The 23,432-nt window shown below is 37.1% G+C and overlaps 3 protein-coding genes across 3 annotated transcripts; 2 read left to right on the forward strand and 1 right to left on the reverse strand.

Moving 5' to 3' along the window:
- Nucleotides 1-250: 250 nt before the first annotated feature.
- On the forward strand, nucleotides 251-4,581 carry LOC141429981 (tektin-B1-like). The gene is made up of 7 exons (XM_074090511.1): nucleotides 251-587; nucleotides 1,626-1,842; nucleotides 1,979-2,193; nucleotides 2,817-3,039; nucleotides 3,534-3,671; nucleotides 3,772-3,857; nucleotides 3,992-4,581. Exons 1-7 carry the CDS (start codon nucleotides 379-381, stop codon nucleotides 4,176-4,178), a joined length of 1,275 nt encoding a protein of 424 aa, XP_073946612.1. The 5' UTR covers nucleotides 251-378; the 3' UTR covers nucleotides 4,179-4,581.
- Nucleotides 4,582-6,535: 1,954 nt separating this feature from the next.
- On the reverse strand, nucleotides 6,536-17,256 carry Spt-I (serine palmitoyltransferase subunit I). Its single transcript, XM_074090653.1, has 6 exons — nucleotides 17,100-17,256; nucleotides 16,417-16,880; nucleotides 14,734-15,001; nucleotides 9,413-9,572; nucleotides 8,479-8,602; nucleotides 6,536-7,936 (listed from the first exon to the last, which is right to left on the reverse strand). Exons 1-6 carry the CDS (start codon nucleotides 17,124-17,126, stop codon nucleotides 7,615-7,617), a joined length of 1,365 nt encoding a protein of 454 aa, XP_073946754.1. The 5' UTR covers nucleotides 17,127-17,256; the 3' UTR covers nucleotides 6,536-7,614.
- A 295-nt stretch (nucleotides 17,257-17,551) lies between these two features.
- On the forward strand, nucleotides 17,552-22,791 carry LOC141430109 (putative inositol monophosphatase 3). The gene is made up of 3 exons (XM_074090654.1): nucleotides 17,552-18,190; nucleotides 19,266-19,414; nucleotides 20,811-22,791. Exons 1-3 carry the CDS (start codon nucleotides 17,695-17,697, stop codon nucleotides 21,183-21,185), a joined length of 1,020 nt encoding a protein of 339 aa, XP_073946755.1. The 5' UTR covers nucleotides 17,552-17,694; the 3' UTR covers nucleotides 21,186-22,791.
- The last annotated feature ends 641 nt before the right edge of the window (nucleotides 22,792-23,432 follow it).

Genomic DNA, 23,432 nt, shown 5'->3' on the forward strand with positions numbered 1-23,432 from the left:
AATGTTTTATTTTATGTAAAGAATAAAGTTAGGGCTGAACGGCCAAGTAGTCACGGCAAGTAGTAAATAAATTATCATTATCCTCTGCTTTGTCTCTGGTATATTTTCTGGTTTTGTTTTCTGGCGGGAACTGAATTCGGGCGGATTGCATCGCACGATATTTACCCAAATATTTACCGTAGGTATCGTTAATTAAATATCAGTGTTTTATTGATATAATAATTCGTTTAAGTGATATTAAAAAATAAATAACGAGACCGACTTTAATTTCAATGAACTTACCAAACTCACCGAATATGACCCCTTACAACGGCGAAATCAAAACCAGTATTGATCAAACCAACTAAGTCAGCAAAGTCAAATCATGAAGCGGGAATAATGGACGCATCAATTCCTGTTTTCGAAAAGCCCCACCCTCGCTTGAGCGTCTTGGACTGGACTAGGAACATCCAGCGATTGCAGAATGAAGCCAGAATCCGTCGTTTCGAGTCCTATGAGTTGAGACAAAGAGCTAATCAGTTGAGGAATGAGACTTCGGTGACTACGCGATGGGATAATTATGTTAATAATGAGCTATTGAGAGATAGGTAAGTAAAAATTTGGTAAATGGTATGCTTCACGAAGTTTACGGTACGGGTGGATAACTCCACAGAACACAGAAATATGTCTGTTCCGCTGATTTTAATGAAATTTGCGCTTTAAAGTTGAATATTTTTCAAACAAATCACTGAATCGAAAAATCGTTTTAGCAACCCCCTGGTTTTGAAGGACCTATCCAACGATACCCCACACAACGAGGTTGGATGAGAAAAATAAAATCACCCCTACTTTACATCTATGGTAGGTATTCTAAAAATTTTTTAATTGGACCAAGGACTGATAGACAGACAGACATGGCGAAACTATAAGGGTTCCGTTTTTGCCATTTTGGCTACGGAACCCTAAAAACCGGCCAAGAGCGTGTCGGACACGCCCAAGATAGGGTTCCGTAGCTATTACGAAAAAATCAAGTAATAAGTATTTTTGTAAGGATTTCGTGTTGTGTGGAAGATATCCAAGTTTAGGTATACCTTAGGCTGCTATTTACTCTTAAACGACTAATAATTCTCAAGCAATCTTAAGGTGATTTTCCACGCGGCGGCTAGCGGCGGGCGCGCGAGATTGCATACAAATTTCAATTCTCGACTCGCCTCGCTTCGCCGGTGGAAAATCACCATTAGCCGTTATAATTTTCCTTGTAAATTTGATATATATATACTTACTTATTACCATCCTAAATTGTTTAAATTTTTTCAACCCAACAGTTTACATTTTAGAGGGGGAGGGGGGCGCTCGATTTTAATGAAAATTTGCATTTTAAAGTTGAAATTTTCGCAAACATAACGGAATCGAAAAATCGTCTCGGCAAACCCCCAATGGTTTTAAAAGACCTATCCAACGATACCCATACGGCATACCCCACACTATAGGGAAGGTCGAGAAAAAAAAATCATCCCCATTTTACGTCTATGGGGAGTAGGAACCCTAAAAAAATTTGTTTTTCGACGATCAATAATAATTAATTAATTTAAATACTTAATGGTGTAGGTAGTTCCACTTATAGTCATTTTTTTGTGATGTTCCAGAATATTCCTAGTAGACTCGTTTCGGGAGAAACAACGCTTTACGCGTGAGATGGTGCGCGACGAGATACGCGCTCTTAAGGAGGAGAAAAATGCTACAGAATTGCACTTAGAATCGTTACAAGTACCGCTTATGGTATCGTCTCAGTGTTTGTCGAACCGTGACCAGAGAGTGCCTCCTGAGCTTACTAGAGATCAGCTTGCAGAAGAGTTGAAACGGGTAAGTTGTAGGAATATAAATAATTGGCATACGTAGGTAATCCAATTTTTTCCAATTTGTCTCCATTCCATGCGGGTCAGATACCTACTACCTACCTACTTCCCTCAATTTTTCTCTTATACATGAACGCCTACAGGAACTTCACATAATAGAAAACAGCAAGCGGACCCTCACTGATGTCTGCCACATGGGATGGGAGAAGCTGAAGGAACTCACCAATGTATACTGCAGGCTGGAACGTGAGATTCAAAACAAAGATGAGACTATTAACTTGGAAACGCATGTTAAAGACTTGGATAGAGAGAGCTCTGATATATCTTTTAAGCTAGAGCCTACGAGAATACCTGCTGAGTAAGTTAAGATCTATATCAATTATGGATGCTAAATAGACAGTTCTAGTTGTTGATACATTCATACTTAGAGGTGCCGCGGATTGCCAAGGAGAAAATATTTCTGTAACCTGTATCCGTATTTTACCTGTTTACTAAGTGGATCTGCAAAGGGTTTTCTGCACATGTCGACGGAAAGAACATGTCTAGTCACCTTTTTTAAAAAATTGAGATTTTACTTGATTTTACTCTCAAAGTGTAGAGCTCGCACAGTACTGTAGTTATTACTATTGAATTAAAATAATTAAATAATCTGAAAACAATATTACTTTTAAAGAAATGGTAACCACAGTACCTAATTGTGCGTGATGAGATGAGATGACTAACTTTGAAACCGCTATAACTCAAAAAGTTGCTTAGGTTACTAAACATGTTCTTTCAGTGGACCCTTCACATGATGTTCTAAAATAAAAAATAAAAAAACGGATAAGTATCTGTTACGTACATAGGTACGATATGTTAGAACCGAAATGAATTTGAAACGTGTTCATTTATTAGCAGCAAAAAAAGATGTTTAAGGATATTTTTTCCACGATCCGAATAGCTCTAAACCAACTTTTTACTAAATATCCCATAACATTTCAGATCAATGACAGAGGAAAGCTATGTCAATTGTATTGAGAACACGGTTAAAATAGCTGAACAGCTGATGTCGGAGTCGAAAGCCTTACGAGCTACGATGTTCAAGAGCCGAGAGCAAGCCAGGAATCAGATGTATGCTCAGTCGCAAGAGCTAGAGATGATGATGCGACGAAGGATCTATGACGTGCAGAGGGCTAGGAATGAGATGGAGTGGCAGAAGTATAAGGTACTAATTTGTAGACGAACGAAGGACGGACGAAATTAAATTCTACTGTTACAGTTCGCTTCTTGTGCAGAATCGATCAATCATCATCTTGGCTTAAATACGTCCCTCTGCAGAGCACAGACCTCCTTGGGACGTAGTTCTAACACGGGTTCAGTGCGAATTGGGAACTTCACACACACCATTGCTACTTCACGTTTTCCTTTACCTTAAAGCAGATGTTAAACAAATGTAATTTCGCTCATAAATACCGAAACACTTAATAGCTACGAGCTAGGGGTCGAATCTACGACACTGCTTTAGAGGCCATAGGTCAAACCACTAAACTTACCTACTACGACTTGGTCCATTTCGATGGGATTTCGATCGATACTTGAGATAAGTGGTGTGCAGGATATGCATATTCGTGATTATGTTTTCGTTAATAACAAAGAAGACGTTTGCTCAGCAGTGGGACGGAATAGGCTAACAATAATAATAATATTTGAAACTTCCAGCTTGAAAGCAGTATGCAGAAGGTGGAACGAGAGATAGAGTCCCTCCGCGCGGCTGTAGCAGATAAGATCAACCCCACCAAGCTGGTGGAGACACGGCTTGAGACCAGGATCAAGAGGCCAGTGCTGGAAAGGGTTCAGGTCAGATTAATAATGAACTATAAACTATAATTAATTAAATAGTTAAAATATTATAATTATGATAAGTACGTATTCACAAGTTATTTGGGGTTCTTTGCAGGATATTCCAATGCGTGGACTCATGGAGGAATACGAAAGAGTTCACATGAGCCATCATATGTTGGAGAAGAAACTGGAAGAAGCACTGTGAGTTTATAAATAACTTAGAATTTTGACCTCCGTTTCGCGGTATAATTTGACAGTTGTGGGTAGTACCTTTGGACCATAGACAACTTTTTTTTACTTTTAGGGAATGATTTCAATCGCCAATTTATTTTCAGGACAACATACCACGGTCTATATAACCACCACCAGCGGGTAACTAAGGATCTGCAGTACAAGAATCAAGCATTGGAGACAGACAGACGCCTAATCGAGATAAGGAAACCTATTCACTCCCCAGACGAAACTGAGTTTAAGAGAAATGTAGGGTATTGCCATATGAGGGACGAATTGGTGCCAGAGTAGATAAAAAGTCTGCCACAATCTTGTTCCGACGGTCCCAGAGGGCTCACCTACCTTGGTTGAATCGGATCATGGTTCACTCACAGAGAGTTTAGACTTTAAATTAAAGAAGTGTTTCACAATCTGGGGTTCGTAGAGAAGGACGTTAAACGAAAATTTCAAATTCAGATAGATTCACCTGGATAAATAAATGCAAATTCTAGGGGTCAACAGATCATTGTTAGGTGGCCCTAGGGAATCTTTAAAAAGGTTATGAAAGGCTGGACTAGAATATATTTCTGGCAGTAGACTGTCAAAAACTTCTGCAGTAAATACAAACATTTTTCATAGCCATAATCATAAGTCATGCACTTTAAAATCTTGTAGTTAAGTTCAATTTACGAGTAAATTACTAAAAGTTAGTGAACAAACATTTAGGAATGATTAGTTAAACATTTTTAGCTATTAACATATTCAATGTGTTCAATGAGTAGCTAATACAAGTATAAGTTACTCAAGATAATAAAAAGTAAGTTATTTATAATGCATTTATTTAAAAATACTATAACAAGCCATGTGCATTGCAGAAATATATACTTAGGATTATAGATCAATAATTACATAACATGATGTGAATATTCCATTTCAACTGTTATTATAATACTTAGGCCAAAATGGTCACTGACTTTGGCATATTTGTATTAGGCCGCTTCCACACCGCTGCTTAAAAAACGGTGACGGTACGCGTCACTGCGATTTCGTACCGTCACCGTATCTTAAGCAGCTGTGTGGCTGCTCCTCTCCTGCCTGTCGTGCCTAACTGTGGCAACGCAAAAGCACATTTGCGTTTAAATAAGCAAAATTGTGACAATCACAGAAACGCATTCACGCCGGTAACGCACAAATATCATATTCATATTTGAAATCGATGCTCATCTTGAACCTTGAGCAACGTGCCTCGTTGACATGCCATTTCCTCTCGTTACTTCTATTCCTCTTTTTAAACTTTACGATTGGCTACACTATGCGTTTTGACAATTTGTGAGATGATGGATGCAACGTGTGTCCACCTGTAGGTACTTAGTTTTTTGTTTTGTTATATACTTTTTATTTTGTTGTATTTGTCATTTAATTTCTTTCTGTCGTCTCTGTGTTTGTCTTGCGCAGTGCCTCAATGTTTAACTGTATGCTGTGTGATGTGCGAAGAATCTGTTTTTTATGAACCAATAGAAATTTACCTTGCCCCTCTCCGCTCAGCTGTTTCCACCAGAGCGGTGCTGTGCGAGGATAGGTAAATGAAGCGTTTATATTGGTTTATGAAAAACAAATTCCTCGCACATCTCTAGTGGAAACACAGCCTAATATTGGGTGTAATAATAATAATGTGACGCGTTTAGTCATTCACATTATTGTTACCAATTAAGGCCCACTTGCAGTAAACACATAAATCTAGAGTTAGCGTTAAGCTCAGTTTAGTAGTGTCAAATTGTATGGAACTGTCAAGCTTAAGCCTGGATTAACTACTAAATCTAGATTTATTTTTTCCTGCAAGACGGCCTTAGACATAAATAGATTAAGAGAAAATACCATTAGACCTTACGAAATAAATTAAAACAAAAACAAATGCTAGTTTCCACCATAAATACTCGTAGTACACATAATTATTTGATAACACGTAAAAGAGCCTATTAATAATATAGCTTCTTGGAACTTCCTAGTAACTGTTAAAGGCACATAATTATGTTTATTAGATTAAAGTATGAATCATAACAATCCTTTATGTAAAACCCATGTATATTGACACAAATGCTCTGCTAAAAGCAAAGGAATACATACACCTATACTATGGTAGGGCCTGAGCTATCCAAATTTGTAGCAAATTAATGATTTTGCCGGCCAAATTTGCAGCAATCCTGAAGAGGCTCGGCGTTTTTTTTGTCATACAATTTGTATGACATTTCCAACCATTTCCAACAATTTTTATGGTAAATACTGTTTGGAATACAATTTTTCTCAGATTTCTCAGATAGCCTGTTAGCAAACTTTACTATAATGTTACTTAATAACGTGCAATGTATATTTTAGACATACTATTCTATCTGTGGCAGCTTTTCATTGGCCAATAGATGACCAATCCGCATTGAGATGCTTCTTAACAACCAATACGTAACAGATAGCCTGTTAGCAAACTTTACTATAATGTTACTATAATAACGTGCAGTCTAAACTTTTGACACTATTTATTATTCATACTTTTCAGCTTTCCGCATTGTATGATTTGAAAACACTAGATTGTTTTGACTTGTGACATGATTATTATAATATAATGTATTGTTAGTATTTAATGCATAACGTTTTTGACTTCATCTCGCAGCATATGACGTGAATGATAAAATTTTTGAAAATCTTTTTAACATTTCGGCCTCTTAGATCCACATTATTATGTCCATGTAATAATATTAGCATTAAAACTTCATAAAAAATCCCGGTCGTTATGATTTTATTCATAAAATGCAGGCAGTTATTGTGACCCTTAAGTAGGTTGTTGCTAATGTAACTACTATTTGTTAATGATACTAGGCCTTAAGTGGGGATTGGGGGCCGTTAGTATCCTCGGGACCCCGGGCTACAGTCCAAAAAGCCCTTACATTAGACCCGCCCTTGTACCAAGGATCTCTTTTATTCCACTTTTTATCCTGACACTTATTAGTTTCACCCTCGAAAGTCCTAGCGCACTTTATAAAGTACAGAACAAATTGTAAGAATAACTGCCACACACACATGTACTATTCGTAGTACAAATTGTTCATTGAAATATGAAAAATATGTTGAAATAATTTCCAAAACCACAAAACTCGGAATTCTCGGTTTGGTATAAAGCACTTTGTTATAAAAAAAATCAGGACTTCAAGGTTGTGGATTTCCTGACAAATACAATATCGCTGGACGGCGCCATTGACAAGAAGTCCGATTTACGTAAGACTTGCTTGAGATCGGCTCATTTAGTTATAAACCCAATCCAAAATGTGACACAAATCTCAAACGGACCACACAACATAGACGTAGTACATAATGGTTTTCCATCGTACATATTTCATCGGAAAAGTTCATATTTATCGTACTCCCTCAATTCATTTCCGTACCCATCCTACAGCCGTACAATTTTCACTTTGACATTTGTATGTATGTATGTATTTACGTAAACTCTTTATTGTACAAAAGAAAAGAAAAAAAATACAATTGACAAACTTTGAGATACATTTGACACTAAATAATAAAGTTCCATATTAATGGATATGAAAATGTCACTTATTTAGTACAAAAATTGATTGACACCTTGTGTGCCATCGTATTCCGACTGAAATACGACTTTTCCCGATGGAAAACCATTGCGTACCTACTACTACTACATCTGTACAAGCGCCATCTAGCGGCATTTCCACCTGTAAGAAAACCATCATTATGAAACAGGCAATAGTTCCGGTTTCGGCCCAACTTTCTCATACGCCTCGTCAAGCAGCGAACAAATCAGCGCAATATTCTCATCGTTCAATTTCAAACTCGACGCCAACCTTATGGACGGTTCTGGGCAGCTGTGTTCCACGTCCCGTAAATAGGCTGCTACTGCAAACGCTACGCCTTTTTCTAGGCAGTACGCGGCTATGTTCTTTAAATAGCTGTGTTTGAGTCGGTCGGTTAGGTCCTCCTTTTTGATATACACGTGCTTCACGGGGGACAGTTCGTGGCCGCGGAACGTAAAGTGTTTCAGGTTTGCCAGAGCCCTGGAAAAAAGGGAGAGAATGACTGTATCTAGCAGGAAGCCTTGGATAATTACAGGTTGATTCAGGAGAGCTGGCACGAATGGATTGAATGAGTGAATGACAGTATCTGTGTCCTGTGTGTTATCTATTTGAATACACTTCGCAAAAATATGAAAATATCATGAATCTGTCATTTTCCTACAAAAATGTCTAAGTGACATTACTTTCGTTCAATAACTTCAATCCATTCATGCCAGATCTTGTGAATCGTCGACCTGTAATTATAATAATCTTTGCCTCATTTACATCTATTAAAAAGAAGCATCAAAAAACACACAGCCATCAGGATCAGGACGAAAGGGTGTGCTTAATTTTTTTTTCTATGTCTTATTTCTGATAAAATAAAATACTTAGAAAAAATTTACAAGTTAACTTAATTGTGGTTATTTTCTCAGTGGTATTGTGTTCTCTAGTGGATGAGCTCAGTTCACAAAGTTTAGATTATAATGTAGTACGAAGTAGGGTTGGCACGCATGTATACCTGAGTGCTGAAATTTGCTTACTTGTTTAGTTTCTTGGAGCTCTCCTCTAGTTGGCCGATGATTTCCGGCTTTGCCTCCAGGATATCCAGCCCGGATATAGCGGCTTGCGTCAACATCGGCGGCAGAGAAGCGCTGAAGCAATAACCTGCAACCAAACATAACTTCAAAATGAATGCATCAATGCATCCTTGGAGCGGTTTCACGTCCGATCCGAATTCGTGCAAATACGGTCCGGAGTACCTATTCGTAGAACTATTTCATGGCAGTGTACGCACTAGATAAAAGGGAAATCGGATTTCGGAACGACACATACAAATAGTAAACTAAGTAGGTACTTTTCAATTGTTTATGATTATTTAGTTCTAAAGTTGAATTGAATTTGAAATTCCCGCAAATATTTTTTTCTAGCGAACAACGGCAGATATTTACATTGAACATTGGCAATACCTATAGTTTCTTAATGGACAGAGCCACATTTCTTGAAAAATTAACTATAAACTACCGTGAGACTCACTCATTTTAAGTGATAACAACACGGATAACTCGCGTCTGAAATCGAGTTTAGCTCGACATGTTTCGGGCTAATCCGTAACCCTTCTTCTGGGAGCAACGCGACTCGGCTGTGCGTGTGTGCGTGTGTGGGGGGTGCGCGTGTTGCAGCAGCCGCCGAGTCGCGTTGCTCCCAGAAGAAGGGTTACGGATTAGCCCGAAACATGTCGAGCTAAACTCGATTTCAGACGTGAGTTACCCCGTGTTGTTATCGTTTAAAATGAGTAGACTGTCAGCTGTAAGTGGCAGTGGGCAGGGCACATTTATTTAATTATTGTTACGTCTTGTACATAATATTTAATCACGATCTTATAAAATATGTATAAAGTTTAATCAACCCGATGGGAATCGAGTTGATACGGCATTACGCGTTACTAACTACCCTACATCAAATAAAAGAGCTTACCGAGTCCAGACAACCGCTGGTGCTCCACGATGAAGTGCGAGCCGGCACAGAAGCCCCCGACGCTCGCGAACGAGTGCTCCAGCGAGCCCACGATCAGGTCTATCTCGTCCCGGGGCACCCCGAGGTGCTCAGTCAGACCGCGCCCGTGTTCGCCCAGCACCTGAAAATTTTAACCCACTGTTATTATTGTGTATCTCAATGGTTGTCAATAGAGAATGCATGGAACACAAATTTTCCTTAAAAGAAAACCGGAGACGTAAAAATCATAAATATATGTATAATGTCTGTTGAAAATAAGCTAAGTAGATATAAGCAATGAGGGCTATCGCGTATGAATTCGCCGCTAGAGGCGCTAGTGTAGCGTGAGGTCTCCGAAATGTCAAATCTCATAGTTTTTGGTTGAGCTACGCGGGTTTATTTATAATTAGAATAATTTTGTGAATATTTTGCCTGAAATTAATTATGGCAATTATGCGTTACGGGGGGGTTTACTAATGTTTCGGCAAATAACGTTTGGCAACCTGTTTCATTTCGCAACTTTTAATTTCCCAACTGTTTAATATTTCTGAAACTGTTAAAGATTTCAGGATTTTTATAAAACTAACCTAACCTAACCTAAAGGGTTCTACACGATGGCCCTGAAATAAATCCTGCAATATTTACAGTTTTAGAGTTTGCGAAATGAAACGTTGCGAAAAGGCAGTATCCGGTTACGGGGCAATGAATGTCTGTGTTTTTAGACAATTTTGTCTTTAGGAATCTTTTGTCCTCCGTTTTTTCCGAACAAAACGGGACTACGCAACACTGTGGTTGTTCGATATTTTATGGTACAGTTTTAAGGTGTATTAAATATGATTTTAATCTAAACTTTGTTTTACGCCCGTAATAACAGACTTTGAAAACCACACTTAAAAACCTCTCGCAACAGTGGCGCCATCTAAAAAAAAAACAAACCGTAGCCCTCATTGAGAACTTGGTGAACTTGATTGTATTATAAGGGGCCCATTCATAATTTACGTTAGGTTCACCAATTTTGACCATTTTTAGCCCCCGCCCTTGTCACAACTCTTGCTATGAAAGTCGCTTTATAACGTTTTAATAGAGGCCTTGATTAGTTGTTGTAATAAGTTAAAAAATAACTTTAGTAAACAATAAATGCTTTACGTAAAGTAACAAGCTACATACAACAATACGAGTTTTACTACTACGTTTTTTAACACTGCGACAACGATAGCGAAAAAAATATTTTCTCATATTTCTCGAAATGTATGGTTAATGTGCGTTGTGTCACGCTGCGATGTATAAATCCATTATTGTCTGCCCTCTAATCTAAAAAGTGCTGTGCGGTATTGAAAACCATTACAGTCGCAATTATTTTATTTTTGCCTGACTCCCCCCTCTAAATGTAAGACGTAATTTATGCATGACCCCTAAGCGATGCGATGCGATGCGATATGCGAAGCGATGCGATACGATGCGAACGATGCGATGCGAGCGATGCGATGCGATGCGATGCGATGCGATAAATAAATCTATTTGGAAAAAAGAATGCTACACATCAACAAGAACAGCACATACAACTACAAAGTAATACGACTCGTTTAAATCGGCCTCTCGACTCCATAATCCCACAAAACAATGACCTCTGCTGTAATGTACTAATATTTGATTGAAGTAGGTAGAATGAGCACGGTGACGTGCAAGCTACCTCACCTCCGACCGGCCGCGCGGTGCTCGTCGGCGCTCATGCCGCCGGGTGTGGGAGTTAAATAAACAACTCATAGTAAGTACAGGAAGGATGTTTGACTATAGCCGAGCTTTACTAAATTTAATTTGTTAATTTATATTAATATGTAAAGAGGCATCTCCTTTTAATAATGGATCCAACCTATTCACAAAATATTGGTTAAGTTTCCGTTTGATATTTTTCTCATTTAAAATCGATTTAATCTCCAGAGGCAACTCATTCAACAGAAAAGGAACCTTGTGATGGAGACGCTGGGCCCCATACAAATTCTGGTAACGGGGAGTGCTGAGAAACTTCTTCTGACTTCGACGCGTATTTTTGTCATTAAGGAATTCCACTTTTACGATTCCATCATTAAATAAATTTACCACCAGAATGGCGTACTTAACCTGATCGTGCACAGGTAGAACCTTGCAGAAGTAGAATAAGTCCCTATAATTATTTTTGAACTTCTGCCTGATGTTGACAGGAACCACATTTTTAAGCAACCTTAGTTGTAAGTCATATGTTCTATTGGAATATTATTATTATTATTCTCATCATTTATATACCTTTGTACATCAATTAATTTATTTCAATACACACTGACTGCACAGCAAAAATACTGACTCCACAGCAAATTAACTAGAGCGTTAACCTTTTAACCGCCAATACGTTTTCATTCGTACGTGCCCGTATCGCCACCTACACCGAAACTATACGACGTTTTGTCTTAATTATAAGACTGCGGCGAAATGAGCTGAATAATTTTTGTCTTATAATTCAGACAATGGCGGTTAAAGGGTTAATAAACTTTTCTGACAATTTGGCACCGGAAAATTAGGTACGACGACGAGCGGAGCGAGAAGGAGCGTTAGGTACAATTGCGACCACAACGCGCGAGGCGAGCGAGCAAAGCGAGCGCGCCGCGGTAGCGGCCGGCGAAGCGCCAGCACCTAATTTATTTAGGAAATAATTTGGTCCCTACTAGTGCTGCTTATGTAAAAAGTATATAAATGCTGCAAATAAATTAAATAATAATAAATAAACAAATGAATAATATAATTGATGTACAAAAATAGAAGCTATATTTAGAAAAAAAAAAGTGTTACAAGGTATGATGTGCGTTAGTCATTATTAGCTGTGCAATAATAAAAATGCTTTACTTTAAGATAAATAGCGGTACGCCACGAATATAAGTTACAGTTTATTACGTAATATTTTGAGTGGAGTATTTTGCAGTGCAATCAGTAATTTTGATGTGAATTCGGTTTTTTTTTTGATGAAAAAATACTTCTTTTTATGTGCGTTTAAATAATGATTTAACTTGGTGTTTTTCAACGTGTGGGTTGCTTTAGGGGGGCCGCGAATCCCCTTTTATTAGTTGCTGGGAAAACTAATTCAGTAATAAAAAAATAAGTAAAAAAATATCCATTAGGAAAATGTTTACTAATAATTATTTGTCACAAAATAAAATACATAAAAAAAAGCAACTGGTAGGGGGGTCTGTCGTGAAGTATTTCGTCATACTAAATGGGTCGCGTCATGAAAAAGGTTGAAAGACACTGCTAACTAGTGCTGACTGGTGCCGTCTGTTTTTATGGCGTTAAATAAATGTATTTCATTCTTTCTTTTCTTTCTTAGTTGTGTACGCCATTTCATTACGAAAGCTATGGTGGCCGCAAGTGGGTCAATACTATTCCAATTGGCTTTGTAAAGTGAGAAGTACTAATTTGTACCACTAATTTTTACGAGGGGCGTCGCTCGTGCAAAGCAGTCTTGCAGTAAAATTGAAATTCCGGGATTTTACGAAATTCCCGTAAACAATTCCAAAATTTTATCTTGGTCTTCATTTGCGTTACATGACGAACACCCATTAAAATATCATGTCTCTATTTATTTAGGGGTTAATATTTTGAGGTTATAAATTGGATTGGGAATATTATATTATCCAGATGCCTAGCTACAAACATACCAAATTTTATGTAAATCCGTTCAGCCATTTTAGCATGACGGAGTAATAAATAAACATATGTACACAGTTAGTCTCGTACAAACTTTCACATTTATAATATTAGTATCCTGATTTATTCCTAATTGGTCATATTCCTAATTCGACACTTTCCTAACTGATCATATTTCTAACTCGTCATATTCCTGATTCGTCATATTGTTTACTCATCATACCATGTACATTTGCCTGCAAAAAATAATTATAATACCTATTTAAATCTTCTATGGTAAACGATAAGAACCATAATACAGAGCCAGAAACAGATCAAAGTTTTTATTCAACAAAATCTTAGTCGGTTGGTTAAGGTAATTTTTTTATGACCACCCAGAACCGATTCGGGGCACTTATTACATCGGTTCCTTACCTTAACCTAACCGACTGTAAGCACGTGTTCATAATTTCTTTCATGGAGGTGGAGAATGCTCATAGAATACTGCCGAGCCGGTCTCGGCAGCATGCCCGACTCATCTGGGAATTGCTCACCAGACGCCTACGGACTAAACTCCACCCCCTGTGGAGTGTTGTACTCCAGACGCTCCGTGCTTACGGTATACACTTTGCGTCTGGGTGTTTTTTTCATTTGACTGTACAATGACGAGTTAAGAATATGACGAATCAGGAATATGACCAGTTAGGAAAGTGTCAAATCAGGAATATGACCAATTAGGAATATGACGAATCAGGAACGAATCATTCTTATTAACAAATCAAATGTTATGCTGGCAAAGCTTTATATCTGAAGGAGGGTATTTTGCAAACAGATACATTAAGGTAAGCGTCTGTCTTCGGACATATCGGATTTATTGCTTTGTATAGAAATGTGCGATCCGTACAGTGCGGATCAGTGGACGCACTTGTATGTATGACACTCTATACAAAGAATACTACAATCCGTTTGATGCGAAACGTCCGAACCGTACGATGCGGACCAGTGGACGCTTACCTTTAGGCTGGTTTTAGTGTCACGCGTACCGTCAGTACGGATCGCTCCGCACAGGCTGATCTATTATGAGCTTCCTGGGAGCGTTTTAGAGTAATACGGAGGGGTCCGTACGGACGACCGTCCGCGCGGATAGGAAACTCATATAAAAAGCCTGTGCGGAGCGATCCGTACTGACGGTACGCGTGACACTAAAACCAGCCTTAGTCGACGGCGTCAAATGCCATAGCAAATATAATGATGAATCTTTTCAAATCAGAAAGAATTTTCCAAATTCTTACCATTGCATGAAGTTACTGGTAAACATAAATAAAAATAAACATAGAGGAAGAAAAACAGAATACTTATGTAAAGGAAAAATGTTGAATTCGATTTTGAGATTTTTTATTAGTTTGAACATGTGAAGCATTTTCAGTTCAATAAAAACGTAAATGTGCGCCAGAATTCGCAAAACACGCTCTGCCAACATTATCAAAACTAGTTGGACTGTTCCAGACTTTTGAACTTAATAAATGTTATAATAATGGGTTGAACTGTTTAATTTTGTAGTTCTATAAATCATGTCTCAGGCAGGAGAGCTTAAGTAAATATGTACTTGTATTTTGATCTATTAAATAAAACTTTCATTTTAAAATACATACCCCAATGCTGAGACTTTCATCCAAAATAATCCTCAACTTAAATTTCCGTGCTAGCTTCACCAAATCCTTTAAGGGGCACATTTCTCCAGTGTTGTAATACACGGCCTCCGCAACAAGAAATGCTCTTCGCCGAGGGTTCAGTTCCTTCTTCTTTGCAGCTTCCGAGAGCAGTTCTTCTAGATGCTCCATGTCGTTGTGACGGTAGTAGCGAACGGTACAACGGGCAGCATCAAAACCTTTCTGGATGGCGAACCAGACTTTCTCGTCACTGCAAAATGCACAATCCTACTAATATATAAAAGCAAGTTTGTGGGTGTGTTTTTCGCTCTTTGATGCTAAAATGGCAAGCAGATTTGAAAGAAATTTAGTATGTTTAAATAAAACATATGATTCTGGTGTTACATAGACTTTAGTTCAAGAAAATCTTTACAAACATAATTTAAAAATCTTCTCATCCAATCACAATACGAGTAAAGTTAAGTAACGAATGTCGAATACAAAAAACATGAATGAGGTTGTGTGATATCTGGCTCTATTATACTTCGTATGTTGCCGTCCCACTGACGCTTATCTCATTTAATACGCGAATGCAAGGGACGATGCGATACGAACTTCGTTTTGCCAGTTTTGTAGTAGCCCCTCTGTGTTATGATTTTTTACATTGGCACTAAGTGATAAACACTGTATTTCTTATTGATTTTATCACTTTCTCGTAAAAGTGCATTTATACAGTAGAACCCGTTTAATACAATCATGTTTAATACGATTTCCCGCACAATACGCCATTTTACGCCGGTTCCTGCAATTTTAGGCCTGTTTTCATACGTTTTTCACAGTTTATACGACTCGCGTCCCGCTTAATACGCTATCTAAAATTATATTACCTATATATATTAGCCACCTTGCATTGTCGTTCAATGTTACCAACTTATGTATTCTGGTGAAAAAAATTGGGACTAACACCTTATCCTGTCCAGATACTCATAAGTTTGTAGCTCTGACTAAGCAATTGGCTAATTGGTTTGTACGGTAAAGGACTTTAATTCATCACCTTTTCATTGTTAATTAATGCAATGTCACTATGACGTTTACTGTGAAATGGTTCCATGGTGGCCCATAAATTAAGTTTCAATTGTTGTGAGTCTTAAAATTCTTATCTTCATTTGTGTTAGCGTTAGTTCAGTGATGTCAAAAATAAAAAAAAGCAATCACTGCAAGAATAAAAAGTGATCATGTTAAAAGTTTACAATGAACAATCAGAAACAAAAAATCAGGTAGGTACTAGTTTTTTTTGACGTTTAATATGATTTCCTGGTTAAGACTTTTTTTTAGTAGGTCCCCTCAAAATCGTCTTAAGCGGGTTCTACTGTATTTTCAAAATGGAAAGTAGAATATTGAATGCTTTAATGTTATTTTTGTTATCATAAAATATATGTTTTATTGATTATTTACAATTGTATCGGAAACTGAAGTCATTTCACTGCAGTATCTACTCTAGGTTCACAAATAGCATAATGTGTTTTTTCTATGTATCGAATATGTGTTAAATTTGACATTTCACTGTCATTTTAGTATCTACTCTAGGTTTCACAAATAGACCATAATGTGTTTTTTCTATGTATCGAATATGTGTAAATAAATCTCTCTCTCTCTCAAAAGCTAGAATACTATAAATAAACTTACGCAAAAATTATGTCCTTTCCTTTAGCATAAGCTGGTATAGCGCTGGCAATTGTAGAGAACCCATAAGAGTACACACATGTCTCTTCCACCTCCAAGAATTGAGCTAGTCTCTCCTCAAGCTCTAAATGCACGTCTATGGTGCCATAAAAGCCTCTGGGTCCGCATGATCCAACCCCATATTTGTTCATACATTCTATTGAGCTGTCCATTATAGATTCTTCCTTGTCGAAGCACAGGAAACTTGTAGCACCAACATTTAAAACATTTTCATCAATTTTGCCCATCACTGGAGATTCTTCAAGAACAACATCCTCAGCTATCAATGGTAAGTTCTGCCATTCTGTGTAGTTTCCAGTGGCCAAGGCATCAGTGTGTGGATCGTATTTTTTGGGTTTTTTAGCGAAAAGAAAGTATGTAGAGCCGACGATTACGTGTAAACCAATTATTATGGTCCACCAGCCCACCTGAAAACGTACAATTGTGTTGAGATTTTTATTACGAGATAAAAGTAAAAGATAAAATAAAAATTTCATCTGAGATTTAACTTATGGTTTTGAATATTATAATTTGCAATTTTACATAGGTAAGTATAAAACACGAATACATGAGTCATGCATTAATATATTGGCAATCGAAAAAATTCAAGTTGGATTTTGGAAAGATAAAAGAAAAGAAAAACTCACCATATCTGTAATGTCGTTGAGAATCATTTTTTTAAAAGTTGAAGTACACACTAGTGTAGAGAAATTAACATAAATGATGAAGAGTAACCAATAATTTAAATAAAAATATTATAGGATTTCCGCACCACACCAATATATGTTACTCTATGCGCGTGACTGTCAGTCTGACACTGACCCGACATGACAGATGACATGACATTACATTTTTTTTACTTTTTGTTGTAGAGTTTCGTAGTAGCCCAGCAGTTCATGTCCAGTCCACTTTAGTTTAGTTTAAGTTAGCTATTAGATTTATTATTTAGTAGGTAGTATTTAGCTCTTAGGTATATGATTGTATTTTCTATAAGTTTATATTCTTAAATAATTTATTTCCTTTAGTTTAGTCGGATAGTTTAGGTACACCTTAAGGCATAGACAGTTATAACTAGCAGGATTTTTTTTATTACGTCAAAAAGCAAAAAAGTGTCAAAAACAGCAAGTGTCTTTCTGTCATACTGTCAGTCAAGTGTATTTATTTGTGTTGTATTTTTATATTCCAATCCAAATTTACTAGACACATGCTAAATTGCGTATACTGACAAATAAAAATCACATAATGAATTTCGGTGGCACTTTAAGATTCAACAAATTTTCATGTTTCGTGTTAGCTTTTATATTATTTCTTATAATATATTGGCGTTCTGGTGGCGCGAGTCCGACAGAAAGTGATCTTGTGAATCTAAGAAGTTTGTTGAAGGCTTCTATTTACGCTGCTGAGCGTGGTGGGAAGAAAGTTTTAAGTTTTAAGGATGCCGCGATGAATGTTAAGAGTAAAGGAAAGACGTTGGAAGGCGCTAACGACCCAGTGACTGACGCGGATATCGCTTCGCACTGCGCGATTTATTATACTTTGAAGAATACGTTTCCTAAGCTTTCTATCGTATCCGAAGAAGCGCCGAAGAACCAAGCAGGGTGCAGCGACCAGGAGGCCATTGATTTGGCCTCCACACCTCCAGCACACGGGGTAATTGATTATATGGTCGACGAACTTGTTTACATCAAAGATGTCACGGTGTGGATTGACCCGTTAGATGCCACGCAAGAATACACAGGTAATTTTTTTTGCATCCTGCTGGGCAGGGGCTTCCTTTTTTCCACAGGTAACTTAACATTGAATTTATAACAAGCTCGAATTAAGGAAATGATTTTGTATACATGCATGCAAAATAGTTTTAAAATAAAATTCCTGTTTTCTATTAATTTCATGTGTTTTTATGTACAATAATAGTGGTTTATGCAACTGTTACGTAATAAGAGTCCCTAACACAAGTGTTTTAAGGCCTAATTACGTACAGTTGCATACAATACTTTATCTACATCCATATATTAAATGATAGAGTTATCATGTGTTCAGAAACTATTGAGGATGACCTGCATCGGCTGGTGAAGATGAAGCCCCGCTACCGCTCCGGTGTGGTAATGTTAATACCGAAATTGATATGGTAATGAACATTACGATACTGCCATGTTCATAATAGAATCTAATGTCATAATCCTGGTCATTATCTATGGTTTTTGAACGCATAATGGAGGATTTACTATATGGGTGTAGATAAAGAGTTTTACAATACAATACAACAGAATATAAAGTTATATATTGATTATAAAATGAGGTAATCAGGAATTTTTTTTTAGAAGAGCTCATTTCTATCTGTAAACTCGCAAGGCCAAAGTTTATCTACATGACCCTGTGTTGATAAGATTACTCAATCAGAATAAAACTTTTCTGCTAACCAAAATAACTTAATGAAAATCAACTCTTTTGAACTCTAAATTGAAAATACAAACTGAAATAAAAGAAACAGAAAAACCAGAAAAATAAGACCATTACTATTATTATTATTTTTCTGGTTTTTCTGTGCATCTACATTTCAGTTTGTATTTTCAATTTAGGTTTTACGGGGATGACCGTAAAAGTAAAAATTTGGAATTGAAATTAAAAATACAAAAACTTGAACTCATTTAATTTAAGCAGTCAAATTTTGGAAAGCCAGGCATTTTGATTATGTAGACTAAATTATATGCAATTTAAGAGTAGTTACTTGCAATAAACATGGTAATGATAATTTAATAATAAATGATGTAATTTAAATTTTCCATCATCAATTACTATTACACTTTTTACAGAGGGTCTCTACAAGTATGTCACGACCATGGTGTGTGTGGCCATCAAGGGTATACCGATTATTGGTGTGGTCCACCAGCCGTTTACCCCTGGGACCTACTGGGGATGGTTCACCAAGCGGACGTCAGATAACTTCCCGAGTGTTGCACATGTAAGTTCACATAGGTATATGCATAATTGAATATTGTTTTCTTAATGCTTAAGCATTGAGTAAATAAATTCTTACTAGCCTACAGTGGCGAAGCGTCTATAGAACCTGATTCCCACCGGATTGCCCAATATTTACAAAATAGGACAACAGGATGTTCAGGATTTGTGAAACATGTAAGCGATTTTGCTTCGGCTTTACCATGGAAATATCTGATGCTTCGTTACTGCTAGCCTATACAGTTATCTGCATCAATATCTGCCACATTGGTGCATGGAAAAATATATATGACATGTTGTACTGGCCGTAGAAATTGAGTAATATCAATGATGTTTATGGACGCTTTGTTGTCAGATACTGGTTACTGTACTCGCCACTTTGTTAGGTCTAGCTAGGAACTAAGCTTAGCTTAGCTTTCATAACCGAGCATGTAAAGAGTTTGAAAAGCGCCAGTATTTTGTATGGTGTTTTTTAACAGTTCCTGTGTGACATGGTATTATTTGATGGTCAAGTAGATGTAGAAGTAAGGTAAAATTAGTGTAGTTCATTGATATGGACCTGCACAAAGTAATCAATCAATCAATTAAATTGAAATTCCAGGATTGACACCCCGGAATTATAATAAGATCCAGCAATTTATATACCAAATTTCATCAAATCCTGTCCATTTGTTTTTTTTTATTTTTTTTTTTTTTATTCTACTGGATGGCAAACGAGCGAGTGGGTCTCCTGATGGTAAGAGATTACCACCGCCCATAGACACCTGCAACACCAGGGGATTGCAGATGCGTTGCCAACCTAGAGGCCTAAGATGGGATACCTCAAGTGCCAGTAATTTCACCGGCTGTCTTACTCTCCACGCCGAAACACAACAGTGCAAGCACTGCTGCTTCACGGCTGGATTAGCGAGCAAGACGGTGGTAGCAATCCGGGCGAACCATGCACAAGGTCCTACCACCTGCGAAAGTGTGAAATTAATATAATAAACCGGGTCTCCACTGACCGAGCCGCCGCCCGCGACAACTATTTTCGATGCGATTTAGCGCCCAGGGCTACTACGACATTTGAAAATCGAAGTTCGTATCGTACCGTCTCTCTCACTCTCATATTAAATAATATTAGCGTCAGCGGGACGGTACGATACGAACTTCGATTTTCGTAGTATCCCTACTGTTTCGAACAAATTCATGCATCATGCGCTTCCGCGCGAAGCGGCTCGCTCAGTGGAGACCCGGCTATACACACACTCACAAACTTTCAGTTTTCATTTCAACTTCTTGGCCCAAAAACATGCTGCTTCAACACAATCCCATAGAGAAGCCCCGGGCATAGGCTTCACGCTCTCAATAGTGCCAAATAAAAAGCATTAGATTGACTAAATCAATCTTTCATGTTACAGAAGGAAGAAAACAAGAACCAGCCAACAGTCGTAGTATCACGCTCACATCCTGGCAAAGTGATGGAGATAGCTAAAGAGGCTTTCGGTCCGAAAACCACTGTAAAAACGGCGGCTGGAGCCGGCTACAAAGTCATGGGGGTTGCCAATGGTACCTACGACGTGTATCTCCACGCAACAGCCATTAAGAAGTGGGATCTATGTGCTGGGGATGCTATAATCAAATCAGTTGACGGCAAAATGACTACAACGAAGGGGGAATATATTGACTATTCTACGGATAGCGAGGTAAAGGTGACTGACGGTATTCTAGTCACAAGATATGACCATGATTATTATTTGAGTAAGATGCCCAGTATTTTGTCTTCTTTGAATTGAGGGTAGTGCCAAAGCGATTCTCGTGGCTGTTTATTATACTGAGGTTGTTCGTTCTAATAGCGTTTCAACAGCCATTGGGATTATATCCTGTCGCGTATATTGAAGCAAATACAGTGAGCGTAAGTTTTTCATAAAAAAAACAGTATAAATTTATAAAAAAGTCACACTAACTGTAGTTCATTTCTCAGAAAACTGATAGTAGTTGAAACGCTAGTAGAATTATCCAGAGGCCTTATTATCTAGCTCACTTGGAATCACAATCGTTTTCATCACTTCTTTCTGTCACACGGTATAAGGCGAGGGTAGAAAGAGATGGCGAGTGCAGTGCGATCGCGAACATCGGAGCGTTAGACAATACGACCACTGGTCTTGCTAGCAATTTTTATCCAGATTTAAATGCATCATGACGTATTTTTTAAGAAAGCAATGTTTTTTTATGTATATATACAACTCTGGAGCGAACTCTGTGAAACTTTTTTCTACTATTTATAGTTACTTTTATATTTTATGTGATCTAAATAGGTGTTCCACAGTAGAGGTACGGTACTTTATTACTCCAATGTGGCAGCCTAGAGTAGTCTTAGTTTGTATTTTTGGAATGCACAACACAAATTAGTTGTGAAAAAGATCCACTTCGGTCGCTGAGCCAGTAATTAAGTACCATCAATGACCATCATATATATAAATTTATTTTCGTAGAAAATAATACACAACCAAGTTGTTTTTTTTATATGGTGTTGTGAGCTTTTATTTAATCTAGAGAATTAACCTATGGGTTAATAATTATATTTGTAATAAATTTATTTTTAATTATTATTAAATGAAAATACGTTGCATATCACGACATCAAATATTATTTATGGTAAGAGGTTATTATGTAAAAAAATATTTTGAGTTATTTTTTATTGTATTGTATCACTAAATAATGCTTTTATTATGAAAGTTTTAATGCATACAAGTACGTAAATTATTATTGTTTTCGCAGGTTATGTAGGAACTTACATATTGTGAAATAATACCATACCTACATGGGACTATCCTAACGATATATTCCTACGATTATCTTGACGTATAGACTACATTTCAGCGGTCGTGTAGTCACGAGAAGAGTACCCTACCCGGGTGTGGTATTAATCACGGAATGTAGTTTAAAACATTGTATTGTGAAATGTCTTTAAGATATTCCTTGTCAATTAAATATTTGCACTTTACATTTAAATCAATCGCAATAATTGTAAATTAGGCGCTCTTATAGTTACAAAATTAGGGCTGTGAAAATAAAACTTTTTGCTTACTTAGATTGGTAATTTTAACTAAAAAGCCGTTGTTTCTTAGTTTATTTGTACTGAAATCAATATAATTCTTTATGTACTTAATTAAATTCATATTTATATGCATATTATATAAATAATTACTTGTGATCTTATCAGTTATAGTTTTTATTATTTGTTTATTGCCTATTTTATGTAAAATAACTTTGTTTTCGAAATAATCAGAAGTTTATTTACTTTACACTCATTTTAATTATGTTTTATTTTTACAACCAAATCACTTACTTGTAAATAATTAAATATAAGATACTAAATTGATAAATTATTCTACTTAATCAATGATTTTTATTTTGAACAAGGTTTTAAGCAGGGTTTCAAACGGGGCGCCGTAGGGCTCCATTTAACCCGGAAAATCTAGTGGAAATATAAGTTGTTATGGCTGAACACTTGAACTGTATTTTAACTTTTGAGGAATTCAGCGAAGCAGATGAAAATTGAACAAACATACATACATTACTATTACAGCCGTCTTCAATTCAAACCATTAGCACGCGCGGAAGAAGGAAAGAATGTTGCCACAATATAAAAAATAAATAAATCTAGTGTTGCTATTATTATATCGATACAATCGATTCACAATGGCGCCAAGCTCACGCCAAGCTTACCTTACCTTGAGAAGTTACGTGACACTAGGTAGAACGGTGTCGCAGGGAGCCTCAGCTGCCTTTATCAAGATTTTTTTTGATAAGGCTACGTTTCCACCATAGATGTGCGAGGAATGTGTTTTTCATGAACCAATAGAAACGCTTCACTATTAATATTCGTCGCAACACATCGTCGCACACGTCTAGTTCACACGCAGCCCAAGTGCGGCAAATACTGACTGCAACAAGGTTCAAGTGTCATAATACTAACTTGTCAAGTTATAGTTATCGTATCGTATTTTAACTAGCTAGGATCCCCACCTGCAAGGGCG

Source organism: Choristoneura fumiferana, chromosome 8, assembly GCF_025370935.1.
Source record: "Choristoneura fumiferana chromosome 8, NRCan_CFum_1, whole genome shotgun sequence".
Taxonomy (NCBI): domain Eukaryota; kingdom Metazoa; phylum Arthropoda; class Insecta; order Lepidoptera; family Tortricidae; genus Choristoneura; species Choristoneura fumiferana.

Bases quoted from the DNA above. Each gene is read 5' to 3' on its own strand.
- LOC141429981 (XM_074090511.1), top strand. From the start codon at position 379: ATGGACGCATCAATTCCTGTTTTCGAAAAGCCCCACCCTCGCTTGAGC. The intron at 2,194-2,816 runs GTAAGTTAAGAT...ATAACATTTCAG, and splicing joins CCTACGAGAATACCTGCTGA to ATCAATGACAGAGGAAAGCT. The intron at 3,858-3,991 runs GTGAGTTTATAA...ATTTATTTTCAG, and splicing joins AAGAAACTGGAAGAAGCACT to GACAACATACCACGGTCTAT.
- Spt-I (XM_074090653.1), bottom strand. From the start codon at position 17,126: ATGATTCTCAACGACATTACAGATATG. The intron at 15,002-16,416 runs GTAAGTTTATTT...TGCATTTTGCAG, and splicing joins GGAAAGGACATAATTTTTGC to TGACGAGAAAGTCTGGTTCG. The intron at 9,573-14,733 runs GTATGTATTTTA...TAAAATTTTCAG, and splicing joins ATGAAAGTCTCAGCATTGGG to GTGCTGGGCGAACACGGGCG.
- LOC141430109 (XM_074090654.1), top strand. From the start codon at position 17,695: ATGAATTTCGGTGGCACTTTAAGATTCAACAAATTTTCATGTTTCGTG. The intron at 18,191-19,265 runs GTAATTTTTTTT...CACTTTTTACAG, and splicing joins TGCCACGCAAGAATACACAG to AGGGTCTCTACAAGTATGTC. The intron at 19,415-20,810 runs GTAAGTTCACAT...TTCATGTTACAG, and splicing joins ACTTCCCGAGTGTTGCACAT to AAGGAAGAAAACAAGAACCA.